The sequence below is a fragment of the Spinacia oleracea genome, chromosome 6 (assembly GCF_020520425.1).
Source record: "Spinacia oleracea cultivar Varoflay chromosome 6, BTI_SOV_V1, whole genome shotgun sequence".
Taxonomy (NCBI): Eukaryota; Viridiplantae; Streptophyta; class Magnoliopsida; order Caryophyllales; family Amaranthaceae; genus Spinacia; species Spinacia oleracea.
Window position 1 is genome coordinate 131,703,436 of NC_079492.1, and position 23,304 is coordinate 131,726,739.

General features: G+C 37.6%; 1 protein-coding gene across 1 annotated transcript; it reads right to left on the reverse strand.

Moving 5' to 3' along the window:
- Nucleotides 1–13,470: 13,470 nt before the first annotated feature.
- On the reverse strand, nucleotides 13,471–22,755 carry LOC110801040 (casein kinase 1-like protein 2). Its single transcript, XM_022006354.2, has 14 exons — nucleotides 22,035–22,755; nucleotides 21,872–21,912; nucleotides 20,362–20,431; nucleotides 20,085–20,233; nucleotides 19,902–19,997; nucleotides 19,704–19,774; nucleotides 18,745–18,806; nucleotides 18,543–18,606; nucleotides 18,377–18,461; nucleotides 18,173–18,299; nucleotides 18,010–18,092; nucleotides 17,872–17,926; nucleotides 17,226–17,347; nucleotides 13,471–14,084 (listed from the first exon to the last, which is right to left on the reverse strand). Exons 1-14 carry the CDS (start codon nucleotides 22,108–22,110, stop codon nucleotides 13,797–13,799), a joined length of 1,389 nt encoding a protein of 462 aa, XP_021862046.1. The 5' UTR covers nucleotides 22,111–22,755; the 3' UTR covers nucleotides 13,471–13,796.
- Nucleotides 22,756–23,304: the final 549 nt, after the last annotated feature.

A 23,304-nucleotide genomic window follows, 5' to 3' on the forward strand; every position in this document is an offset into this window, starting at 1 on the left:
GTTAATCTTTTGAACATACATATTAAAACGGATCTAACAAGATCCCACATGACTATGTTTTAACTTACGTATAAATCATCAACAATAGTCAAAGTATAATTTGTAAATAGTGTAGAAATCACAAACGTTGCAAGTATTAAAAATCGAAGGAAGTACTTTTCTTAACTAAGGATCTAAATTTTTAACCAAGGGTCTGTGTTTTTTAAGTGTCCCTAAGTCCATTAGTTAAATTTGGCCAGAAGATACATCCTAGACCCCAAACGGTGTAAAAAAATGAGTTGGGCCATAAACAGTGAAAAATATACTACATCTGTTCCGCAATACATGCACCGTTTCTCATTTGTGCACAATATTTCCGTTTCCGGCAATATTTCCGATTCTGGCAATATTTCCATTTCCGATAATATTTTCCGATACGTACCATGTTTCCGTTTCCGGCAACATCTACGACTTGGATAATATTTATATTTCCGATACGATCCATATTTCCGTTTCCGGCAATATCATCGTTTCCGGAGTATTCATTTCTTGCCTGTGACGATCTTAGCTCCCACTGAAACCAAGATCCGTCGGTTCCGAATATTCATAGATGGAGTATTTAATGCCATTAAATACTTGATCCGTTTACGTACTATTTGTGTGACCCTACGGGTTCAGTCAAGAGTAAGCTGTGGATTAATATCATTAATTCCACTTGAACTGAAGCGGCCTCTAGCTAGGCATTCAGCTCACTTGATCTCACTGAATTATTAACTTGTTAATTAATACTGAACCGCATTTATTAGACTTAACATAGAATGCATACTTGGACCAAGGGCATTATTTCCTTCACATAAAACCTTAGAGAATATTCTAGTCGGTTGAATCTAAGGCAAATCCGGACGTGTTGTGGACTTGCTACAGAGGGACGACACTTGGAGTCCTTTACTTGTTCTTGTTCGGTTCGGGGCCAGCTAGGGAAGGCACGCATCACACAGTATGTATACTGAATTATGCTAATTGACTATGTGACAATTAATTTGGATTTCTGGCTTTTATGGTTTTTCCGCATGAATTATATTGTTCATAACCTTACAGTGGTATCACGTGTTAGGTTATGAATAATACAGACAATATAATTCATGCGGAAAAAGCATAAAGCCAGGAATCCAAATTAATTTCCACATAGTCAATTAGCATAATTTAGGTTACATACAATGTGATGCGTGCCTTCCCAAGCTGCTCCCGAACCGAACAAGAACAAGTCTTTAGAGCTCCAAGTGTCGCCCCTCCGTAGAAAGTCCACAACACGTTCATATCCGCCTTAGGTTCAATCAACTAGGATACTCACTAAGGTTTTATGCACTCGGGTTAGGCTATTAATTATGTTCTCCCTTGAACACAATCTAAGTAAAGAATATGATATGTGTGTTGTTAAATTATGAGGGCTAGCCTCATATTTATAGAGTAGGAAATAAGGAATTTGAGTCCCACTAGGAAAACAATTACCAATCCTATTAGGATTGTAATTCTTAACCAATTGGAGTTATAGGAATAATTAAACTCCTAATAATCCATTTCTAGTAGGACTAGGAAAACTAAACTTAATTAACACCAAACTTACTTGGCGACTAAGTAATCGGACAAGGCTAAGACGCACGCCCATACGCAGCCATGAGGCCCATGATTGGCGCGCGCCTGACCAGGCCCAGACGTGCCTTGCATTCGGCCTTTGGCCCGTTGCTTGGTGCGGCTTGGTTGCTGCTCGCCCACGGCCTGTCGCGGCCCACTGCACTGCCTGGCCCATCCCACACGGCTGGACGTTGGTGCTGGGCTTCGCGCCGAGTGCTACGCGCTCTACCTTTTGCTTGTCGAGCGATGGGCCGGCTCGCTTGCCGGCTTGTCCCTCGTCGAGCTTCCGATTCGTTTTCCGATTCTGGAATCTATTTCCGTTTCGAACAAATATTTACGTTTACGTTAATATTTCCGATTCCAGAAATAATTTCCTATACCGACAATATTTCCGATTCCGGTAATATTCCCGTTTCCGGCAATATTTCTATTTCCGATAATATTTTCCGATACGAACGAGATTTTCGTTTCCGACAACATGTACGACTTGGATAATATTTATATTTCCGTCATGAACCATACTTCCGTTTCCGGCAATATCTTCATTTTCGGAATATTCTTTACTTTGCCTTTTGACGATTTCAACTCCCACTGAAACCGAGATCCGTCATTTCCGAATGATCATAAATAGAGTACTTTAATGAATAACATATTCACTTAAATACTTGATCTGTTCACGTACTATTCGTGTGACCCTACGGGTTCAGTCAAGAGGAAGTTGTGGATTAATGTTATTAACTCCACTTGAACTGAAGAGGCCTCTAGCTAGGCATTCAGTTCATTTGATCTCACTGAATTATTAACTTGTTAATACTGAACCACATTTATTAGACTTAGCATTAAATGCATAAATGCAAACTTGGACCAAGGGCATTATTTCCTTCATCACGAGCCTCTGAAAAATTTAAAGTTTTATGACATAGATTCTAATCTCTAAGAAATCATGTAATCGGAAATCGATTTGATTAATAAATTTTCGATTTTTCGCCTAAATTTATGAAATTAATATGGGTTAGTAATTTGTCATTAAATTTAATTATAAAAGTTTTGATTTTTATATAAATCGTTCACGGTCTTGCACGTATGAACGAGGCCGCAAGGGCTACGTACGTACGAAGGCCCTTCATGGGCGCTGCTGCAAGGCTTGGGCGCACAACTACGAGCGATGGATGCTCGTGTTGTGCGCCGAGCTATGTGGCATGCAAGAGGGCATGGGCGCGCAGGGCGCTTTGTGCCCTGTGTGCCTGTGCGAGTGAAGCGATGGGCGACGAGCACAACGCGCAAAGGCGAAGGCAAGGGCAAGCGGCACGCTGAGCAAGGGATCTCTTGTGTGCGCTGCGCCTAGCCAATCTGCCCAGCGCGCGAAGCGAGCAAGCAGTGCTTCGCCGCTGCTTCTGCGATGTTGTGCGCGACAAAGGAACGCGGGCCAGGGAGCGCTGGGCAAGCCAACGAGCGATCCGTCGTTGTTGTGCTGTGCTCCAGCGTAGCTGTTGCTGCCCGTATGTGGGCTAGGCGGGGATGGGCTTCGTGCTCGTTGCCTTGCCTTGGCCAAATGGTTCCTTTTAATTTTTCGTTGAGCAACGATTTTAATTAATTTTAATTTCGTACTTATAATTTTTCTCGGAATTTAATTTTGTTAGTTCAATTATTATAATTAATTTTATACTAACTATTTAATAAAATTAAAACCTTGGTAAAATTATAATTAATTAATTTTGATCAATAAAAATTAATAAAGGGATTTAAAATTGTTTATGTGAGCTTTAAATTTTAATTAAATTTGTAGTTTCCGATTGGACTAGGAAATATATTTTATGTTTAAAATTAGTAAAGCATATAAATTCTTGGTTTAAGTGGGAGTTTTATTCATAATTTCTAAACTTTTGATTAGGTCTTTATTACTTTAAGGTTAAAAAAACTCGATTAGAACTAATAAGGTTAAATAATTTGTAGATTGTTGTAACCTTGATTAGTTGCTGCAAATGTTTATGTGATGCATAATTTTTTTCTTCTAACATGCTAAGTGGGTCATTCATTTATAAATGAATGGATGAATGGTATATTGTAAATGTACTGTTTTGCAGGTTGTGGAAAGTGACTAGTATGGCTCAAATAGGATAGTAAATGTGGTCTGCGTACCATTAATTTGAATGTAAATATGGACTAATGCACAATAGTTTTTATTTAAATATGGTCTGCGTACCATCAATTTGTTGTAATTAGTTTAATTATTGCAAAGTTCTATTTGAAGAAAATGGCGTCTCCCATGGTGAAATTCGATCAAGACGGAGTTTCCAATCCATTTTCAAAGATGTAGTTTGAAGTTGAAGCCTCAAGATGAAGTCGGGCCATACTAGATCACATTTAAATCTTATGCATGTTTTAAGATATTTAATGCTTTAAATATGTCTTGATATTATGCATGAGATTGTGGCTTGATTATGTTGCATGATTCAGGATTTTAGTTCACTTAAAATCTAACCAACATAGTAAGAGCCCTAAGTTCCAAACTTTAAAATTGAGTTAAAATGTGTCATTCCAAAATAACACTTACTTGGATAACCTTTACATCAATCTAGTAATAGTTTTCCCCCATAGCGAGGTGTTACTTATTGATTTTAAAGGGGTAAGGTACACATTATTTGTGAGTACTTTTTTTTATTGATAAGTGATAGTTTTACGTCATAGCAAGGTGTCACTTCTTGATTGTAGGTACACATTAGTGTGAGTACAAGTTGATTTTGGTTGAACTCAACGATATAATTAAGTAAGGAGTCCTTTTATGTCGTGGAAAATGGGATAGGTTTACCTAATAAGTTCTTAGACGTACCTATCAACCAAGAGTAGTTTCTAGACTATTAGCAACGGATTTGCTTACCTAAAATATTTTAGAATTAAGTCAAATCGTGCTTAATTATTTAATGATTTTGAGGGTCTTGGATTCATTTTATTTACAGTCGGAACTAATTATTTCGAATTAAATGCCAATGACTTGTTTAAATTGCATGATTGCTTTAATTTTCAAGTTATTATTCATAATAAATGTTTAGACTTTGCATGCTTCAATGTATATTTTAATTATTGTTTAAAATTAAATATCTTCCACTGCAATAAATCCTTTTGGAAGGGTCATAGTAAATTTCCTCGATTGGTAGTGAATCTAAGAACGATTCACGGAAATGAGAGAAAATGAGCAATTTAAAATGTACGTTTCTTATAGAGACTTTTATGGTTGTTTTTTTACTAACAAAGTCGAATGGCAAACCGATTGGTGCTTGTGGATTCAGAATACAATGTAGTTTTGAGATCATAAAGCATTGAGTTTAACACTCAACTTTACCAATGGTTACCAACTTAAATCTTTGTCCATTTAATTCTTGAATGAGTCTAGTCCCTAGACAGTCGAATAGATTGATGCTTAGAGGACTTTAGAAGCTTCTGGTAAGATCATCTAGTTGAAGCAAAATATTCAACATAAATAAAATGGTAAGAACCTTTATGGAGTGACATTGGACATGTCTAACAAAGTATACAAGTAAACACTAAAGAAGTAAATTCTTTAAGAGTATAAGAAAGGGTACAAGAAATAGGAAACACAAGGAACAAGTGAAAGAAATTTACAATTCTGTTTCTACCTAAAAGTTAATGTTTAAAGGAAAGTAACATAGCAATCAAACTTACTTGGTATCATATACCGCTTGGGGTTCTTACATCGGTAATAACTCAAACAATGGAAGCTAGGATACACAATTGACCTATAAGTGGTAAATGAAGCATGACATTGCTACATTAATTGTAGGGTCATCTAGTTTGTTTTAAGTCCTTTCAAGGCTAGAACTTAACTGCTATTTTGTTCCATAATCGGCATACCTAAATTTCTGTAGTTATTTCCTAGAAAACTAAAGTCTAGGTGGTCTGGGCCATTCACATGGTCAATAAGTTCGGGTCTGTCGAAGTAGGAAATGATAAAGGTGAAATATTCAAAGTTAACGGGCGAGGGGGCTACTGTAGGAGCGGTTGAGTTCCAACACCTCCAACCTTCCGCCCCATGAGATGCATATTTAGGTAAAGAGGTCGAGCGGGACATGAAAATAAACCAGCGCTTTGCGGGAGGCAACCCGTATTTTATTGCTTACATTAGTGTAATTTAGATTTTTTTTGTACTTTTTGTGTGTTTTTAGTTTAATCTATAGTATTAGAGAGGTGAGAAAAGGAAATTTCACTGTTTACATGCTTAGTGGTGTGCAGATTTGAGGCCCCAAGTTCAAAAAAGTCGAAAAATGGGCAAAATAGGGCACATAGTCATCCACCCGGTGGCCACCGGGCGAGGAGCGCCCGGTCGGGCGCGTGCTGATACGATAATTATTATGAAAATTCGCCCACCGAGCAGATGCAAGCCTGGTCGACTTGCAATCGAGCCGAACGCCCGATCGGGCGAGCGTCGGCCCAGCGGGCAGGTTTCTACGGATTTTTTTTGGGGTTCGAAATCTGGCTAAGGAGGGAATGCACAAAAACATAGCAGTCGCCCGGTGGTCGGTGGGCAAAGGGCGCCTAACCGGGCGCATGTTGAAGAGAGAAAAATAATTTACTTCCCCTCGACAGGCGGATGGATGCCCAATCGGGCGGGTTTCGAGCTGCATGCCCGTCGGGCGGACTTGTGCCCGATCGGGCGGTGGGCGAAACCGCGGAACAAAAGCACGGAATTCATCCTTTATTTTCTTTATTCTCTTCATTCATCTTCTTCAATTTCCCTTCTCCTCCATTAAACCCCAAACCCTTGAAACTTCAAAGCTCCACATCTCCCTCATCTCTCACCCAAATTCAACATATCATACATCAAATCATCCATACGATATCCTCTTCATCCTCCACCCAACCAATTTCTTTCTCTCTCTCTCTCTCTCTCTCTCTCTCTCTCTCTCTCTCTCTCTCTCTCTCTCTCTCCACAAAAACCTCAAATTCACCAAAACACCTCAAGCTCTCAAATTTGACCATCATTGGCTTCTAGACCAAAGAGAACATGCATGGGAACCACAAGAAGACCAGAGGTAGCTTCCACAAGCCAAGCACCACCACCACCACGGAATGAGCCCAACCCGACATTCTCGGACATCGTCCTCATTAGTGAGGAACAACAAGCTCGGCTCACCCACCTCAAATTGAGGAAGGTAACTCCTACACGATTTATATGTCAAAAAACTTTGAATGATATTGGAATTGAGAACGATGTTAGGAAATTATTTCATGGTGTGGGTATTAAACATATGTATGGCATGCTTAGATTGACTTTCAAGAAGCTTACCCTTGAGTTTTTGAGTTCCTTTAATGTGCATAAGAGTGGACACAAGGACATTGTTCGTGTGTCATTAGGTTGATGAATTGGAACTTTGAATTGTCCATTAAAGATTTTGGTAGAATTTTTGGGTTATCTGTTGATCCAAGTAGATTCCCCGGAGAGAGTCATAATAATGCTGCAATGTGGGGAAACGCTGATGGGGGATTGTACACCCCCTAATATGCAACATTTACATGCTTTTGCTGTGCAGCACCCCGTCCCTATTGTCTTCTTTCAGTTAATGGGATTTACTATCTTCGGGAGGGAGGAGAATCAAAATGTGAGGAGTATGGAGTTGGAAATTATGGGAAGTTATGTGCTAGAGGGAAATGATGGCTATAGAATGAACTTGGCTTATCACTTAGCCGACCATTTTCTTGCCACTGCAGGTTCTCGTTATAAAACGAGAATCGTTCTTGGGGTTTGATCACCCACATCGATGTCGTTGTAGCCAATTTTGTTGAGTGGGACCATACTGCGGTCCCAGGGGGTAATTTGTTAGATTTGGCTTATTTCGCTGACATTCACTGGCTATACTCTGAGCAACAATTTCTCCTTCCTGGTCATATGTCTTGGATGTTTCAGAGGAACGCCTTGTTCACCCTGCCCTACACCACGGGCCTCACCAGTTTTGAGAGGGGCCAAGTCCACTACCTGAATGCCAATGCACAGATTCCCCCTCTAACTCAGCCTGAGCAGCAGCCCCAGCCCGAGCCTGAGCCTCGAACCTACTTCCGTAGGGCCGGGTGTCAAGAGAGAGAGGCGAGACATCAGGGTAGCCCAGCTCCACAGGGGGGAGCACAGCTCTTTGGAGGAGCGCATGGACAGGCTTGAGATCAGATTTGATCACTTTGAGAGTGATCACCAGAGAGACATGTTCCACATCTACGACCACTTTTCTAGGCATGGTATTTTGCCTCAGGAGGTTCAACACCCTTCATGGTTTAGCTATCCCAATGAGGGATATGGAGCTCCTGGAGTTAGGGGTACCTTCACGCCCACTAGCTACTACGGGGGGTATGGAGAGGGTACTAGCAGTCATGGTGGCCAGGCAGGAGATGATATGGATGATATGGTGTCGGCCATCCGTGATTGATGATGATGATGGTTCCATACCCCCTGAGCCAATGAGGACATTGTCTAATTTAGCTCGGGGGGTGTTCATTTCCTTGTATATACTAGGTATGTTTTCTCTTCTTCCTTTCTATACTCTATTTATCGCTTTGGTGTGTTTATTGCTTTATTGGATATATTTATTGCTTTTAAAAGAAAGAACAAAAATACGTTTCAATGAATACAAAAATCATGCTTCTCTGTTCCCCTTGATTGAAAATTATTTTGATTCTTGATTTTTGATGACGAGCAATGTCGATTTGTTGACCATGATTAGATATTTGACTATTTTGTTGCCTTAACATGAGTCAACTTTGACCAACTATTTGTGGACTTGGTGTTGGCTAGTTGATTTGGTTAGGAATGTGTGTTAGCTTCCTGGTATGTCATTAATTTTGAGTATTGGCTTGCAACTGTTAGTAATGTTTCATGGCTCATATACATGCACATTGAGGAGGACGAAGGCATTTTTTCTATTTAGGTAGCCTTCAGATGATTTTAGATACACATGTTCCCTTCTTGCTACCCATGTTATTGCTTGTGCCCATTTATTCGGTGACTATCCATATTACAAGCCCATTAATCTCCATTGGTTACTAGTCCCAAGCTTAGCTTGGGAGAGCTTTTAGTGAGCGAGGCGAGGGAGTTGTAGTGTGCTTCATTTTGAGCACAAATTGGGTGTTGGGAAAAAATAAGGGAATTCTTTTTGTCTTTGTCTCGAAAAAAAATGAAGAATAAAAAGATGAGAAGGATAAAAATGTGAAGGTTCCAAAAAAAAAGGAGAAAAAAACAGAGAAAGAAATTGAGCGGAAAAAGAAAAAAAGTCATTACTCTCGAAATGTTCAAAGCATAATTCACTCAAGTATTGCAATTCCTTATTGGCTTATTCTTGTGAGTGATTGGTCTTATAGATGAAAAAGGTGAAAAAGTATGGCGTGGTTCGTTTGTTGCATTTTCATGTGTTGAGTGGGAGTGTTGTGGTCATCATTTATGTTTGATCATGGGTTTTTCCTATAATTTATGCCCCCCAAAGCTAAAAGATTTAAGCTCACATTTTTACCCAAATTTACCACCCCCTTACCTAAGCCTAACATTACAAGCTTTGAACACCTTTCGACCTTTGTGCATAGAGTCATGTTAATTTGAAAGTAGTTGTCTATCAATGCAAGTTATGACGTGACATATTCCGAGTCGACTATTAGGTTGAGTGCTTGTCCTTTTAAACACAGGAGTGTTGTGAGTTTGGGAGGGCATTTTTCACATACATTGTTGGGAGGAGAGCGAACGGGTAAATATTTTACCAGCCACATAATTGAGTGAAGAGTGTGTAAGCACTAGTCCTGAATTTCATGTACACTTGTGGTTTTCTCTGCGTGACGATTGTTAGGGAAGATTTATAGTCGGATGGATTTGATTGGTTGACATTGATGCATACTTGTTAGATTTTACCTTGAATCGTGTCCATTGTTTTAAGATGAATTTGGGGGTGAAGTTGGTTTGTGTATTCATCTATGATTTCTTTGCTTAGGGACAAGCAAATATCTAGTTTGGGGCAGTTTGATATATGCATTTTATATAGAGTTTTTACCCCCGTCCCTTATTACTTTTCAGTGTTAAATAAGCTCTTATGAGCCATTTTGAGTACTAATATGCATTATGTAGTGTGTCTTGAGATTTCAAGTTGTTTGAAGAGAAATTGGCCTTTTTAGGCTCGTTTAGTGTTATTACGGACCACTACACGATCCTGATTAGGTTTGGGACGATCATTGTAAAATCTTGGGAGCCTAGGATGTCCATGTTTGATCCCCAAGAGTTAGACTCAGTGTTATTAGTGAATAATGATGCGTCGAGCTGGTCGCCCTACGACCGGTGGGCGAAGGGCGACCAATTAACCGGGTGAGCAAAAGGAGAAAAATCACCTTTCAGCATGTGCCCGATCGGGCTCCCATCGCCCAGTGCCAATCGGGCGCCCACAGCGCAGAAATTGCTGAATGATGAAAATCCGCCCAACGGGAGGATGCATGCCCGTCAGGCGGGTTACGAGCTGCACGCCCGTTGGGCGGCCCAGCGCCCTATCGGGACGACAACTGGTTCCAGCACGTTTCATTAACTTTATTTCCGGTTTTCGTTTTGTTTTGGGCAAGACTATAAAGGCCCTTAGTTATTGTAATCTTATCTTAGTTTTTAGCATTGAGTTTACTCCTAAACTTAGTTTATTCTCTCAAATATTTAAAACACTTAGTTTTTATTTCAATTAAAAGTTCCAATCTTTTGGTTTTTCCCTCGTTCTTCGTTTAGGTATATTTCGTTTCTCAACTTTATTATTCAATTTTAACTCATTTATTTGTTTTATTAGTTGCTTAGATTCATTCTCCTTAATATTATTATTGTTTTGCTTATTTCAATTATGCGTGAGTAGTCTTAATCTACGGTTTTGAGATCCATGAATTAATATGAAGGGATGAACTATTGTTGTTGATTGTTAGTATTGTTGGTTGATTTCCTATTGATTGATTTTATTTACTATGCGATTAGATTTGCGCAGGTTTAATTGTATTAGTCTAGCAATATCAAATTAAGATTCGAGAGATGCATTTTGATGTTTAGGCTTGTGTCAATAGGTAGAATTGGGGTTAATACATACCGAGAGCCTGTTAATTCCAAGTCTATGATTAGTATCGATTCGAGAGAGCTTGTTAGTCTGATTAACTGCTTTATTGATTATTATTGATTGTTTGTTCATCCCGGATTTTTGTTCATCGGTGAACCTATACCCTAGGCCTTTTATTAATTGATTTATTCCTATTTAATTACTGTCGTAGTTTAGTTATTCAAACCAAACCAATTTTCCTGTTTTCCGATAGTCTAGACCTTGTTTTAATAATAGAAAGAACGATGTTTCCTTGTGGATACGATCCCTACTTCCCTTGCTATATTTTAGTTGGTGAATGTTAGGTTTATCTTTGATATGAGTGCAATTTAGCATGTCACCTATACAACTACTAAAATAAACAAGGGAAATACCTGAAATACACTCATTTCTTGTCCTACATATTTTTATTCAACATTTATCAGTCATAAAGTTCACATTAATATATAATGGAGATACTCACAATACAACAGGGATAACAGTGAGGAATTTCCTATTGCGAGTAAGTTGCTGGCTATTTTCAATCTGCTCCCACCAAGTCAACCCATTGTAGATACCCTGATCATCGGAAAATGGTGTGCCTTTCTTCCCGTGGAAGCACTGATAAGTGATATGAGAGAAAGGGCACAAGTGGAATGCATTATTTAACTGGATGTAAAAGATGAACTTCAGAAAGCAGTCATGAGTAGAGCTGTAGAGGTGCTGTCAGAATTGTATGCTCTGTTGCAGAATTCGTTTTTCAGAATGAACATAAAATTCTAGGTAATTGAATCTAAAGCTAAACGAAGAGAAATAATGAAAAAGGTTAGACAAACAAAATGCTTTTAACCATGAGTAACCCAAAACTGCATTAGATCCTATCCTACAAACCAATCAACTGTAACAGAAAAAATACATGATTAGATGTCTCATGTATCACGAATAAGCATATAAGATGAACCTCGGATATTGGATTTTGCATAGCAGTCAAAAAGCTCGATCAATAAATACGATAATATTCGCGATCACCTATACTGATACTGATGATGGTGATATTCATCTGCAGGTTTCAGTGACCAGTCACCTCTATGACACATGTTGACCTTAGTTTTGGTTGATGACAAAAAGCAAACTTCCTAATGTTGTTGATTGATGGTTACAGTTAAGTGCTCGAGTTTCTGGGAGGAACTAGGATAGCTGTTGGAGTTCCTGAGTTGGAAATGGCACAGCTAGAGCATCAAAGCCAATATAAATCGAAGGAACAACTATTGCAATTGAATGGTTCTCATGTTAAGCAAGGAATGATGAATTTCCTAGTCCTGAGTTCTCTGTATTAAACGAGGAACTCACTTGTTCCGGAGGAAGAACAACTGAAGCTTCTGAGTTGCAAGCTCTAGTAAAGGGAAGACACGAAGACTATATAGTTTATTATACTTAGGATTTGTGTAAGTATTGTTTAAAGGTATATTATGGAATTTAAGGAGTTTTATTTAATAAAACGATTTTATTTAAAAATCTGTTAGCAAGTTTTAAGGAATATAAATTTAATAAATAATTCTAGTTTTTACTTCAATTAAATAAAATCATATTTTCGTTTATTCTTTTCCAAGTAAAAACAGTTTTAATATCCCTAAAACTTCTAATATTTTGATAAAATAACAAACTGTTTTTAGGAAAAACTCAAGTGTTTGATTTGGTCTAAACCACTACTTGCACTCTTGTATTTACTTGGGAAGTGTTCTTCCCGTGTTCCTAAAGACAAGGGACGTGGAGACCAAGGGGACTGATTGTTGGCAGTTGAGATTTGAGGGGTACAAACCCTAATGAAAAATCTTTATAAAAGGGTTGTACGTTTTCTGGAAAAAACAAACAAACATTCTCTGAGTATTTTATATCCTAAAATTGTTTTAAAGAGTTTTCCAAAACAGTTTGTGTCCTAGTTGAATTCAAGTTCCTTAAGTTCCTAATATATCTAAACCTTTATTAATACTAGTTGTTCTCTTATAAAACGAATTGTATTTTTGAGTGTGAAAGGATTGAGTGATCCTTGTAAAGGATTAGAGTTAAGTCTGATAGAAAGAAGAGTACAGTAATCCAAGTAAAATATTGTGAGGAACTCGAGTTGGAGTGGAACTCGAGTTGTAGTGTTATTGTAATTGAGGTATTACATTAATATGAAGAGCTTTGAGGTTTTTCCGTCTTGATTGAAGTTTTCTCAATTGTTTATCTTTTGGCTCTTTGTTTCCCAATTCTGTAAGAAACTTCACTAAAGTACGAATTACTATTCACCCCCGAAAGAGGAAGAAGAGAGGGGGAAGAGCGGCGTTGGTAGAGTCAGTATAGTGGCTCTGGTTGCCTGGTGACGCAATCATGCAAGGTGATCGTGAGAGAGAAGCATTGTGTTTTTCTGTTTCCCTTTCTTCTCCGCAAACAAACAGCTTCTAATGTTTATTTGAGACTTTTGCATTCCTCTCTCCTTTATTCGTTTCTTAATTACATTCCCTTTATCCGATACGAACTAAACGTCACTTTAGAAAATGAATATAAAGTGATATCATACAAACTTTTAGTTGTAAAATACTCCTAATTTTAAGTTTTTACATTGTATTAACACCTCGTAGTTAAAGACACAGCATGATTTTAAGAAGGGCTTAATTTGATTGATTTGAAAAAATTATTCGTCATCCATGAGGAGCACTCGATATAACATTTAAAAATATGTTGTGTTATTGTAAAATGGAGTGAATAATTGATGGGAAAATAAATTTATGTCACAGAAGGATTCAAGCATGAAAATGTATCCACCAAGACGTAAAATATTCTCCGTTCCGCCTCGATTAGAGGGGGACTCCATTAAAACTTGTTTACAGATGCTTTCACAATACTTACCTCTTCCAGTTTCATGCCTCTGATTTCTGGCTTTCGACTGTCCTAAAACATTTAGAAGATAATAAGGGGGGAAAGAAAGAACAGCATGCAGAGCCTAAATTTGAAAGGAATAAAAACAAAAACAAATGACCAAAAAAAAGAAAACATAGGGTCCGTAATAAACAAACTGTTTTTCTGAGATTTACATGGGAGAAAGTGAGGTCTAAAAGATACTTGTTGTCACTGCACCCTCTCTTCATTGCTAACGTTGAGGCCCTCGATTTTCTTGATGGTGGATTCAAGATTATGATCATTCGAAGTTACCCTGGCAGAAAATGAACGAGGATGCTCGGATGACACAAACGGAGAAATACGATGCCCACCACTGGCAACTTTCTGAAGAGAGGGGTCTCCGGTACCACCAGGCCGTGTAGCATCTGCATCACTCCCAGCAAATACTGCGTCTCGACTACTTGACCCAGCAGCACGCCTTGCTGATGTGCTCGTTCTCACAAGAGTACTAGATAGCTGCCAACCAAACAAAATAATCAGATGGCTACAATTTGAGTATTGAAGACAAAACTAAATCATCTTGAACATATTTGCATCATATTTATAACACCCCCACCATTTAGAACAAAATGACAAAAACTGTGCAACAAAATTAAAATAATCCAATCCTTACTTCAACAAGGATACATGTGGCTTCAATTAAATTAAAGGCAACTTGCATCTAGAGTGCATGCGCAACAATTTGATCCTGACAAATACGGAGTATCATTTAGGATGGTGCACACTGGGTTTTTTTTTGGGAAATTCTCAACAGTAGCCCCACGTTTCATCTTATAATATTTGGTAAATAGAAAAAATATTATCACAAATGGCCTTGCATTTTGGTCAAAGCTTGCTCCATTAGCTTAGCGAGGGTTTTCCGTCAATCCTTCAGTGAAATCTGATGATTTCATGCTAACCAAGGGCTACTGTCTAAATTTACACAACAAGTACCCTCTTTTTACTTCCTCTGCTCCCCTCAGCCCATGTCCCCTTTAGCTCAAGCGCTGCATCCCCTCCTACCCACAGGCCACAGCCACCACCCCCTTCTTTAATCTCCACCCAACCAGTTGATATCCCCTGCAGAGTCCCTTCAATTAACTTATGACTGCAAATAATGGGTTTCATCTTCTCTTCTTCCTAGCTCTCTTCCTTCAACCACAAATGCGTTCCACCACCTTCAACTCCTTGCCCTCAAGGCTCAAACACCCTTAACCACCTTCCCTCCATCTCAAACCACCATCAACTTCTCTCTCTCTCCTCTGACTCCTTCCACAAATTGATCTCTGTCAAGTGACCTTCAAGTACATTAATGACGCCATGTGTTCTTGTGTATATGAGGTCTCCCACATGGATGTGTTATCAATTGTGATTTCTTTTTGTGGAACCAATTAACGAGTGACACTGAGTCTCTGAAGAGTTCAAAGCTTACAGGGTTTGTTATCTGGATCTGGAATTAGGGAGGAACCAACGGAGGATGGGTGGAGGAGGAGAAGGGAGGGGTTGCGGCTTGTTCGCTTTGGAGCAAGGGTTACTTATTTACTTTTTTGTTATTTTCATAAAAGTTAATCTCTTAGCAAGAACCCTTCATCGAGGTAACGGAGCAAGTTACAATAAACACAAGGCCATTTTTTATGATTATTGCTTCATGTTCACCAAATAGAAGCAGACAAAACAGCTATCATCGAGAATTTCCTTGATTTTTTTCATCAATCTTTTGAAAGGTGGGGAGGGAGTTCATACTTCACAGTATATTCATACTTCACAGTATATATAATTCAACACTCCCTGCATCTATACTACATCCGCCTTTCCATATCTGTACTATGCTCCAGACACAAAGGTGAGCATCAAATTTAAAAATGGATCCAACAGTGTTACTTGGAAGCTTCTGAACTTGAAGATATGCATGGAAACATAGCTACATGTCCAAAGCTATGATATGGACTTTGACACATGGAGATACAAATATACTTTCATTTGTCATATGTAAGAAGGAAAGTGCAAATTCCCCTTTTTACCCCATCTTCACCTCCCAAGATCCTATATTAATTCGTCAATTCTACCACGGGCTTGACACCCAATCAGGACAATCATTTTGAAATGAAGTCAGTGTCAATTTTTAAGAAAATGATACAAGGAATTGGAACCTATTTGTAGTGAATTTGCTGGCAGTAACGGTGTGTTTAGATAGCGACATAGAAGGGAAAGCAAGGGAAGAGAAAGAGGAGGAAGGGGGGGGGGGGGGGGGGAAGAGAAGGAAGGCGAGGTGAGCTCCATTTTCCCTCCAAATCTCTCCAACATTGAAGCGATTGTGTTTACTAAAGAGGGAAGGAAAATGGATCCATCCCTCTCCCTCCCCTTCCTTCCGCCAACTTTAAATCCAAACAAGGGAGTTTGCTCCCCTCCCTTTCCCTTCCCTTCCTTTCTCTCCATTTCCTCTTATCCAAACAAAGTGTAAGTAGATGCTTTGAATCTACTTAACACATACAAGTATTTGATTGTTTTTTCCCCCGAGCTTGACCCCACACTTCGCACATCCCATAAACCCCGGTATCCATTAATGGAACCTAATGAACCCTGCCCCCCATGTCAGGAATCAAACACACACTGACTGCATACACAGAAAAAAGTGAGACCGCGATGAGAGAGAAGCGTCTCCTTCGTTGGCTATACCCAATCACCAGATATTAGCTAATGAGCCCAAGAAAGGGAGGAAATGAGGATAACTTTTGAAGTTCTAGATAGCACTTCTAGGGTGCGTTCTATTCACTTGTTCTTCACTTATTTTTCCTGAACTTATACTTATCTGAACTTTATTAGAACTTCATAACTTATTTTAGTTATAAATTGTATTTAATAACCCTTATTTTTCCTGAACTTTCGTATCTTATCTGAACTTAACTAAACTTATCAGAACTTATTTTTCCTTGAAATAAGGTGAATAAAACAGAGCCTTAATCGTTGCATTTGTTGTGCTTGATGGCTGCTGGAGCTGTGAATTCTTCTAAAGATGACACACAACTTATATCTTTTTACTTTGTATCCCATTAGCCTCTCGTGTTTTAATGGTAGATAGATAGCAATTCATAGCTTTTGGCCAAGAGGAGTATGACTTCACTCATGGTTATCTCTTGACCTTTTCTTTGACCTCCATGGAAATTCTCTTGGCCTTCTCTTTTCAAAGTTTCTTTTCACGTTTATTTCTCTTCCCCTCTCACATTCTACATTACCCTACTAAACCAACCATAATGTGTGCCAAAACCTAACAGGAATTTTTTTGCGGACAGAGTATAGTATGATGTATGTACGTAGACACGCATGTCCATTTCTGTTTTCCTGGGTTATTAACAAGATTTAACATTAGCAAGGATGACTATTTCATAAAATCAATTGGGAAAACCCTTCAGCTAATGACTAACCCCAGTGAATGGACACATTAAATTCTCAACTTCATACAAGCAGATTAGCAGTAGTCAAATGGTCAGTAATGACAAGGTCAGGAATCAAAAGTATAAAGCATGCCATGTGTAAAACCCATTTATGGTGTATGTAGAAAGTCTAGTTACAAATAGTAGTTCAGTAGTATATGTGGCAACATCTATAAATATATCTTACCACGGGGTCTTTGGCTGAAATTGGATCATTTCCAACGGGACTTTTCTGCTTAGGCAAACTCGCCATTCTCCTACGAGATGAATCCGCGGAAAGCCAATTAGAAGGTCTCCCTTCCTCAGCACCTACAACGAAATACTTGCGTCAGCTTTGCTGAATAAAAGTTATACGTGCAATAAGAGTCAAAAGAAAACGACACTCCTACCAAGCAGATTAGAGAAAACTATTCGGAGTACAAAAAGGTGATAATCCAAGACAAATATTGAAGGACAGGATGGTATGAACGATTGTCTAAGTGTTTGAAGCCTAAGATTGTTTATTCAAGAAAAATATTTCAAAAATAAGACAATTGGAAGATTCAGGGTTTCAGGATTGGGTCCCTATGACAGGTACATTACTCAGGTTGTTCTTGAAGCTACGTGGTTTATTGCTGTTTCTTTTGTCGAGGACTATCTTGTACTCTGTTTCTCTCTTCTTCTAAATGTGCCAATTATCCAGGAAGTATTAAAAAATTGGTATGAATATGGTAATCTTTCATTAAGAAAACATAGCAAAAACATAGACGTATACATTGAAGTTTCTGGAGAATACATATGACCCAGTGGGTGATTAAACAATTACAAAAGAAGATAATAATGTAGGAAGGTACCAGGTTGTCTGTCACTAGCACCATGAGGCAGCCCAGAGCTTGGTCCAGCAGCACCCTAATACAGTCATTAAACAAATACATAAATAATTGAATTTTATGCAGTAATAGTCAAACAAGGCCAAGACCAAGTTCACTTACAATAGCACGTGGAGGGGGGGCAACAATCTGAGATTGCTGATACTTCAAAATCGTCCAGTCAAAAACATAATCAAATTGAAATCCTGAATGATAATAAAACTACGATTAAAATCTGTGGAAACTCCAGAGAAGCCAAAATGTCGATCAAGAACATCGTTCACACCTTCACGGATAAAGAGGTCTCGGAAGATCCTTTTCAAATAGGCATAATCTGGCTTATCATCAAACCGCAATGAACGGCAATAATGGAAGTAGGATGCAAATTCTGTTGGATAACCTCGACATAAAGCCTGGCGGGACACAGTGATTAGCGGGCCAATATAAAACTTAAAACTATAGAAAAGGCTGAAGGAGGAGACAAAATTACCTCTATAGAAGTCGAGACCTTTTTCTCACTAATCTTTTCATACTTCTGCTTCTTGGTCCCAGCTTTCAGGCCCTGCCAGGGGAGACTACAAGAAATAGAGACTCAATACCAAAGAAATAAAGAAGAGGCGAAAGATTATAATCAGAATGTCAGAGCCAGTGTTTACCTTCCTCTTAAAAAATACATCAGAACATAACCCAGTGATTCTAAGTCGTCCCTCCGACTTTGTTCTGTACACCAAAATCGAACGTAGCATTAAAACTAGTCACTTAAATGCAACTTAGTTTAACAAGATGTAGTGATCATACTAAGGAAACAAAAGAATGAGAGGGAAATTTTTCAATGGACAATAGAATGGGGGACCATACCAATTCCTAAGTGAGTGTTCATGCTTGCATATCTAGCAGTCCCAGTCAAATTCTTGTTCTCCCTACAGTAAATAGCCAAATACCAATCAAGTAATTTTCAAACAAGTGCTCGATTAATCACTTCACCTCTAACTCTTTTTTTGTTCGGGGGGTTGGGGAGAGGGGGGGGGGGAGTGGACACCAAATGAAAATTCACAACAGATGGGAAAAAAAAGGGGGAAGAAGACACAATGAAAACTTGATACAAGAAAATAAAAAGAGGGAAGAAAAGATCCCACATAAAAGTGTAACACTTGACTGACGAAGTTTCATGCAAAAATTAAAAATTAGCATTTTGTTGTTAGCTCATCAAAAGTAATGTTGTATATTTTGTGATAGCATGCATTTGCACAGACACAAACTTATGTTTTTCCAGTATAAATCGTCAAAGACTCAAAGATAAACAAAGTACAGTATGTGAATAGTGCAAAAAACAAAGTGTTGCGAGTAAACAGAAACGGAGGAAGTAAGATATAAAACAGGGTAGTAAAAGATAATGACAGTCAGTCGTACATGATAGAGCAAAACTTAAGTACTTAATCTTTAAAAACAAAGATAAGAGATTGCCATAAAATAAAGTTAAGCTGGTCAAATTTAGGCGCAGGTCCACATAAGTCACGGACTACAAGCTCCTCTTGAATAGACATGTATCTACTTTAAATTTCCAGCTAACGACAACACCAGCCAAATATGATTGTTGTTTTATAGACTAGTGCATACATGCAGCTATTTAGTTTACAATGTAATAATTGAACAGATGATGATAACGATGACGACACACTGGCTATAACGATGATGAAACACCGATGACAACAAAGACGATACGGTAGTGGTAACAAAATTAGTAGGCTGAAGAATATCTATAACAAAATGGAATACAAATGAGTTGCAACACTAAAAAACACCAACTCATTACCCACCTATAAGGAATATGTTGATGGGTTGTACTGTCTCTATACTTCTTTGCTAGACCAAAATCAATCATATATACCTGTATAAAGTTAGCGAACCGCACAAGATACATTAGAATGAAAGAGTTATTAATTTATCAAAATAGATTCCTAACAGAAAATGCACCCAACAAAAAATTTCATATAACACACAGACGGGAGTCATACCTGATTGGCACGCCGCCCTAACCCCATGAGGAAGTTATCAGGCTTGATATCTCGATGCAAGAATGACTTAGAATGAACAAATTCAACTCGATTGATCTGACAATGTCATATCAACTAATTAAAGAAAATTTGGTACATCGAAAGAATTAAATGAATATCAACTAATAAAGACAAAAATAATACCATCTGATCTGCAAGCATAAGAACAGTCTTCAACGAAAATTTCCTACTACAGAAGTTGAACAAATCTTCTAAGCTGGGCCCAAGTAAATCTATGACTAGAACATTGTAGTCTCCTTCAACACCAAACCATCTTACGTTAGGAATTCCAGCTGCCAACATCAGAGAAAATGTCAGAGTAAGAACAATATCACACTACAGGAAGGAACAAAGCAGCCAGATGATACGTAATATTAGCTTTAGAAACAATCAAACCCAAATTCAGAAGATAAGTTCATACTTCCTCCTTGCAGAATTTTATATAATTTGGACTCATACAGCAGTTGAGGATGCTTTGTTTTCACGTTTTCCTGAGAAGCATAAAAAGAAATCAGAAAGGAAATAACTGAGAAATATGGCAATGCAGACATTGTTTTATTTATCAAGCAGATGGAAATCACATCAATTTATCATATTACGAAACACATACAACCCTAGAATGCATTGACATAACCTTCATCACCTGAACTGACAGATAGATTGAAGCAACTGCACATATTATTTTCCTCACCCATGAAAGACTAAAGAAAAAGTGCAAAACTAAATAGACCATGATCTTTTAGACAATATGATAGCACCAACACAACTGCGAAATAATTTCACGCATCTGCAAGCTCGTAATAAAATCCTTATCATTTAAGTAGCTAAAAATCCATATTTATTTGGTTAAATCTTCGGATTTTTTAGGTCCACTTGTTTCCCAAAATGAGTTTACCCTTGAATCTCCAACAGTTGACGAATAAAATCAAATCTGACAAGACTGGTGGAGCTGTTAAAAGTTTATCAGATAAGACCATACCATACCAAGCACTAGCAACGGTCTTCAGCACATTATCTGACACCGCTTTTGTAATCAAGCTACTGAATCTTAGGGTTGTCAAGGATATGCAGAACAGAAGGAGGTATAACTTGTATAAAGTTGTATTGATGCCTAAGACAGGAGGTCACCGAGGCTAAATTAGAAAAAGGGAACTCGGAGTTCCTACGTACCTTCAAACAGAAGGAAGAAAGAAAAACCCACAGGCACAAAGGTCCCCGCAGTTTTGTTGGTATATGTACACACTGAATTCACAAATACACCCCCACTATCTTACATTTTCACTTAGAAGAATTCGTCTTTACCTCTTTGTGTCTAGTTAAGTGTAGACATTCTAAGTACAGTTGACTCATAAAAATTATAGACAACCGGAGTGCCATATACTAAAAGCATTGAAATCATTGATTGCATGCTCAGCTCAAAACTATAAGACCCAGCAGAGCTCTACCAATATAATGTTTATTCATTTCTAATCATTGAACAAACAGCAGAACAGCTCGGAAAATTATTGACACAGCCAAGAGAGCAAAAAATTAACAAAACCCAAATATTACATAGATAACAGGAAACAAAGAAAACCAACCATTAACATCTACTACAGCAAATGCAACCCCGATCGAACACGCAACAACTTAAGTTCACATAGGAAAAGCAATAGTTGATATTGATAAGTGATAACAAATACGACACTACTACTTGAAAAAGTAACTCAAAAACCGGCATTGAACACACTATGAACCAAAATAAACTCCATTAACTATAATATTTCACCTCAAAGATGCATTCCAAGCTAAAATCGGACAATATGTACACTACAGTATCGCGGTTTCAAGTAACATTAACACTTTACCAATTCAACGAAAATCCAAAAATCTATCATTACAATAGCTGGCCAAAATTAAAATTACAATAAAATTAGTAAAGCAAGACTCACAAGCTTGATTGCAACCTCCTCATTGGTTTGTACATTGGTACCTACACAAAAACAATAAAATGAATAAAATTCAAATCACAAATAATCAAGTTAATAAATTAAATTAAATTAAATTAAAAACGAAAACAAAAACAAAAATTAAGGATAATATTAAAGAACAAACCAAGGTAGATCTCTCCAAAGGAGCCACTTCCGATCTTCCGACCTAGCCGAAACTTGTTACCAACTCGAGGTTCCATGTAAAATTGAATCAATTTTTCAGGGAAATTATTGAAACTTTTAAAAAATTATAGAAAAGAATCAATAGATGAACAAACCCTAATTGGGTTTTTGTATTTCGTAATGAAGATGAAGAGAAATTTGGAAGGTAACCCCCATTGAAAACAAAAGGGAATTACTTACTTATTTAATAAATACCAATAATTATTAAATTAAATGAGGGAGGAATTAAATTTTTGGTATTAATTCCCTTATTTTTCTCTCACACTATTTTCCCGAATTATCAATTTCCTCAACCTCAAAGAAACGGATTAATTTATTTATGTTTTGAAAAAAAAAACAGGGGGAAGTTATTGAGAAGAAAAAATGGAGGAAGGATTGGAGTTGCAGAAAGAAAGTGGGGAAGAAGAGAGGAGAGAGAAAGTGGGCATAGGCATTGCAGCTTCGATTTGATCCAACGAAGCCTTGCCGCTGTTGCGTTCATTAACAGCTCCTTTTTCTGTTTTTTTCCTTTTTTTATTTTATTTTACTTTTGTATTAAATTCAACTTTTTTAGAATTTTTTTTGGATCTATTTTAGATTTTTAGTAACACTAAACACCTCTTAAATCTAAAGAAAACAAATTAATTTGTTTTCTGGAACTTTTAGATTTCGTTTTTGAGAAGACTGGATTATTTGAAATTCTTTGCGTTTTTCATGATATGTTATTGAAATTTTCATACAATACTAAAAGAAATAGAAACGAGATGAGTTTTCTTAAAGATCGGATGTGAGCTAATTATTCATTATTATTTTTATTTCTGAATATAAAGTTTTTATTTTACTTTTTGTGTGGTTATCTTTAATCTTTTTATTTGAGTAATATCTTAAACCACACAATGTGCAACTTGTTCGACATAATCATCTAATATTTGTTTTGACTCAAATTTTTCCCTATTTTAGTGAGTCTTGAATCTAAGATAACAGATCATGTCACTCACACATGCGTACTTCACGCATATATGTCACAAACTTCAAAGAAATATGTTTGTCATGATATTTTATGGGGAAAAAAAAAAAAAACTATTACAAAATCTATCAATCAGCCTACATAACTATTAGCAACCTACATGACTGTTAGCTCTACACTATACCACTATCCTACCACCAAAAAAATTATCCAACAAATGTAAGAAGTATATAAAATAATAAAAATGTGCATATCTCAAACCTAT

Bases quoted from the DNA above. Each gene is read 5' to 3' on its own strand.
- LOC110801040 (XM_022006354.2), bottom strand. From the start codon at position 22,110: ATGGAACCTCGAGTTGGTAACAAGTTTCGGCTAGGTCGGAAGATCGGA. The intron at 20,432-21,871 runs GTGAGTCTTGCT...TATGCTTCTCAG, and splicing joins AGGAGGTTGCAATCAAGCTT to GAAAACGTGAAAACAAAGCA. The intron at 17,927-18,009 runs GTAAGTGAACTT...TGACTGTATTAG, and splicing joins CCCCCCCTCCACGTGCTATT to GGTGCTGCTGGACCAAGCTC.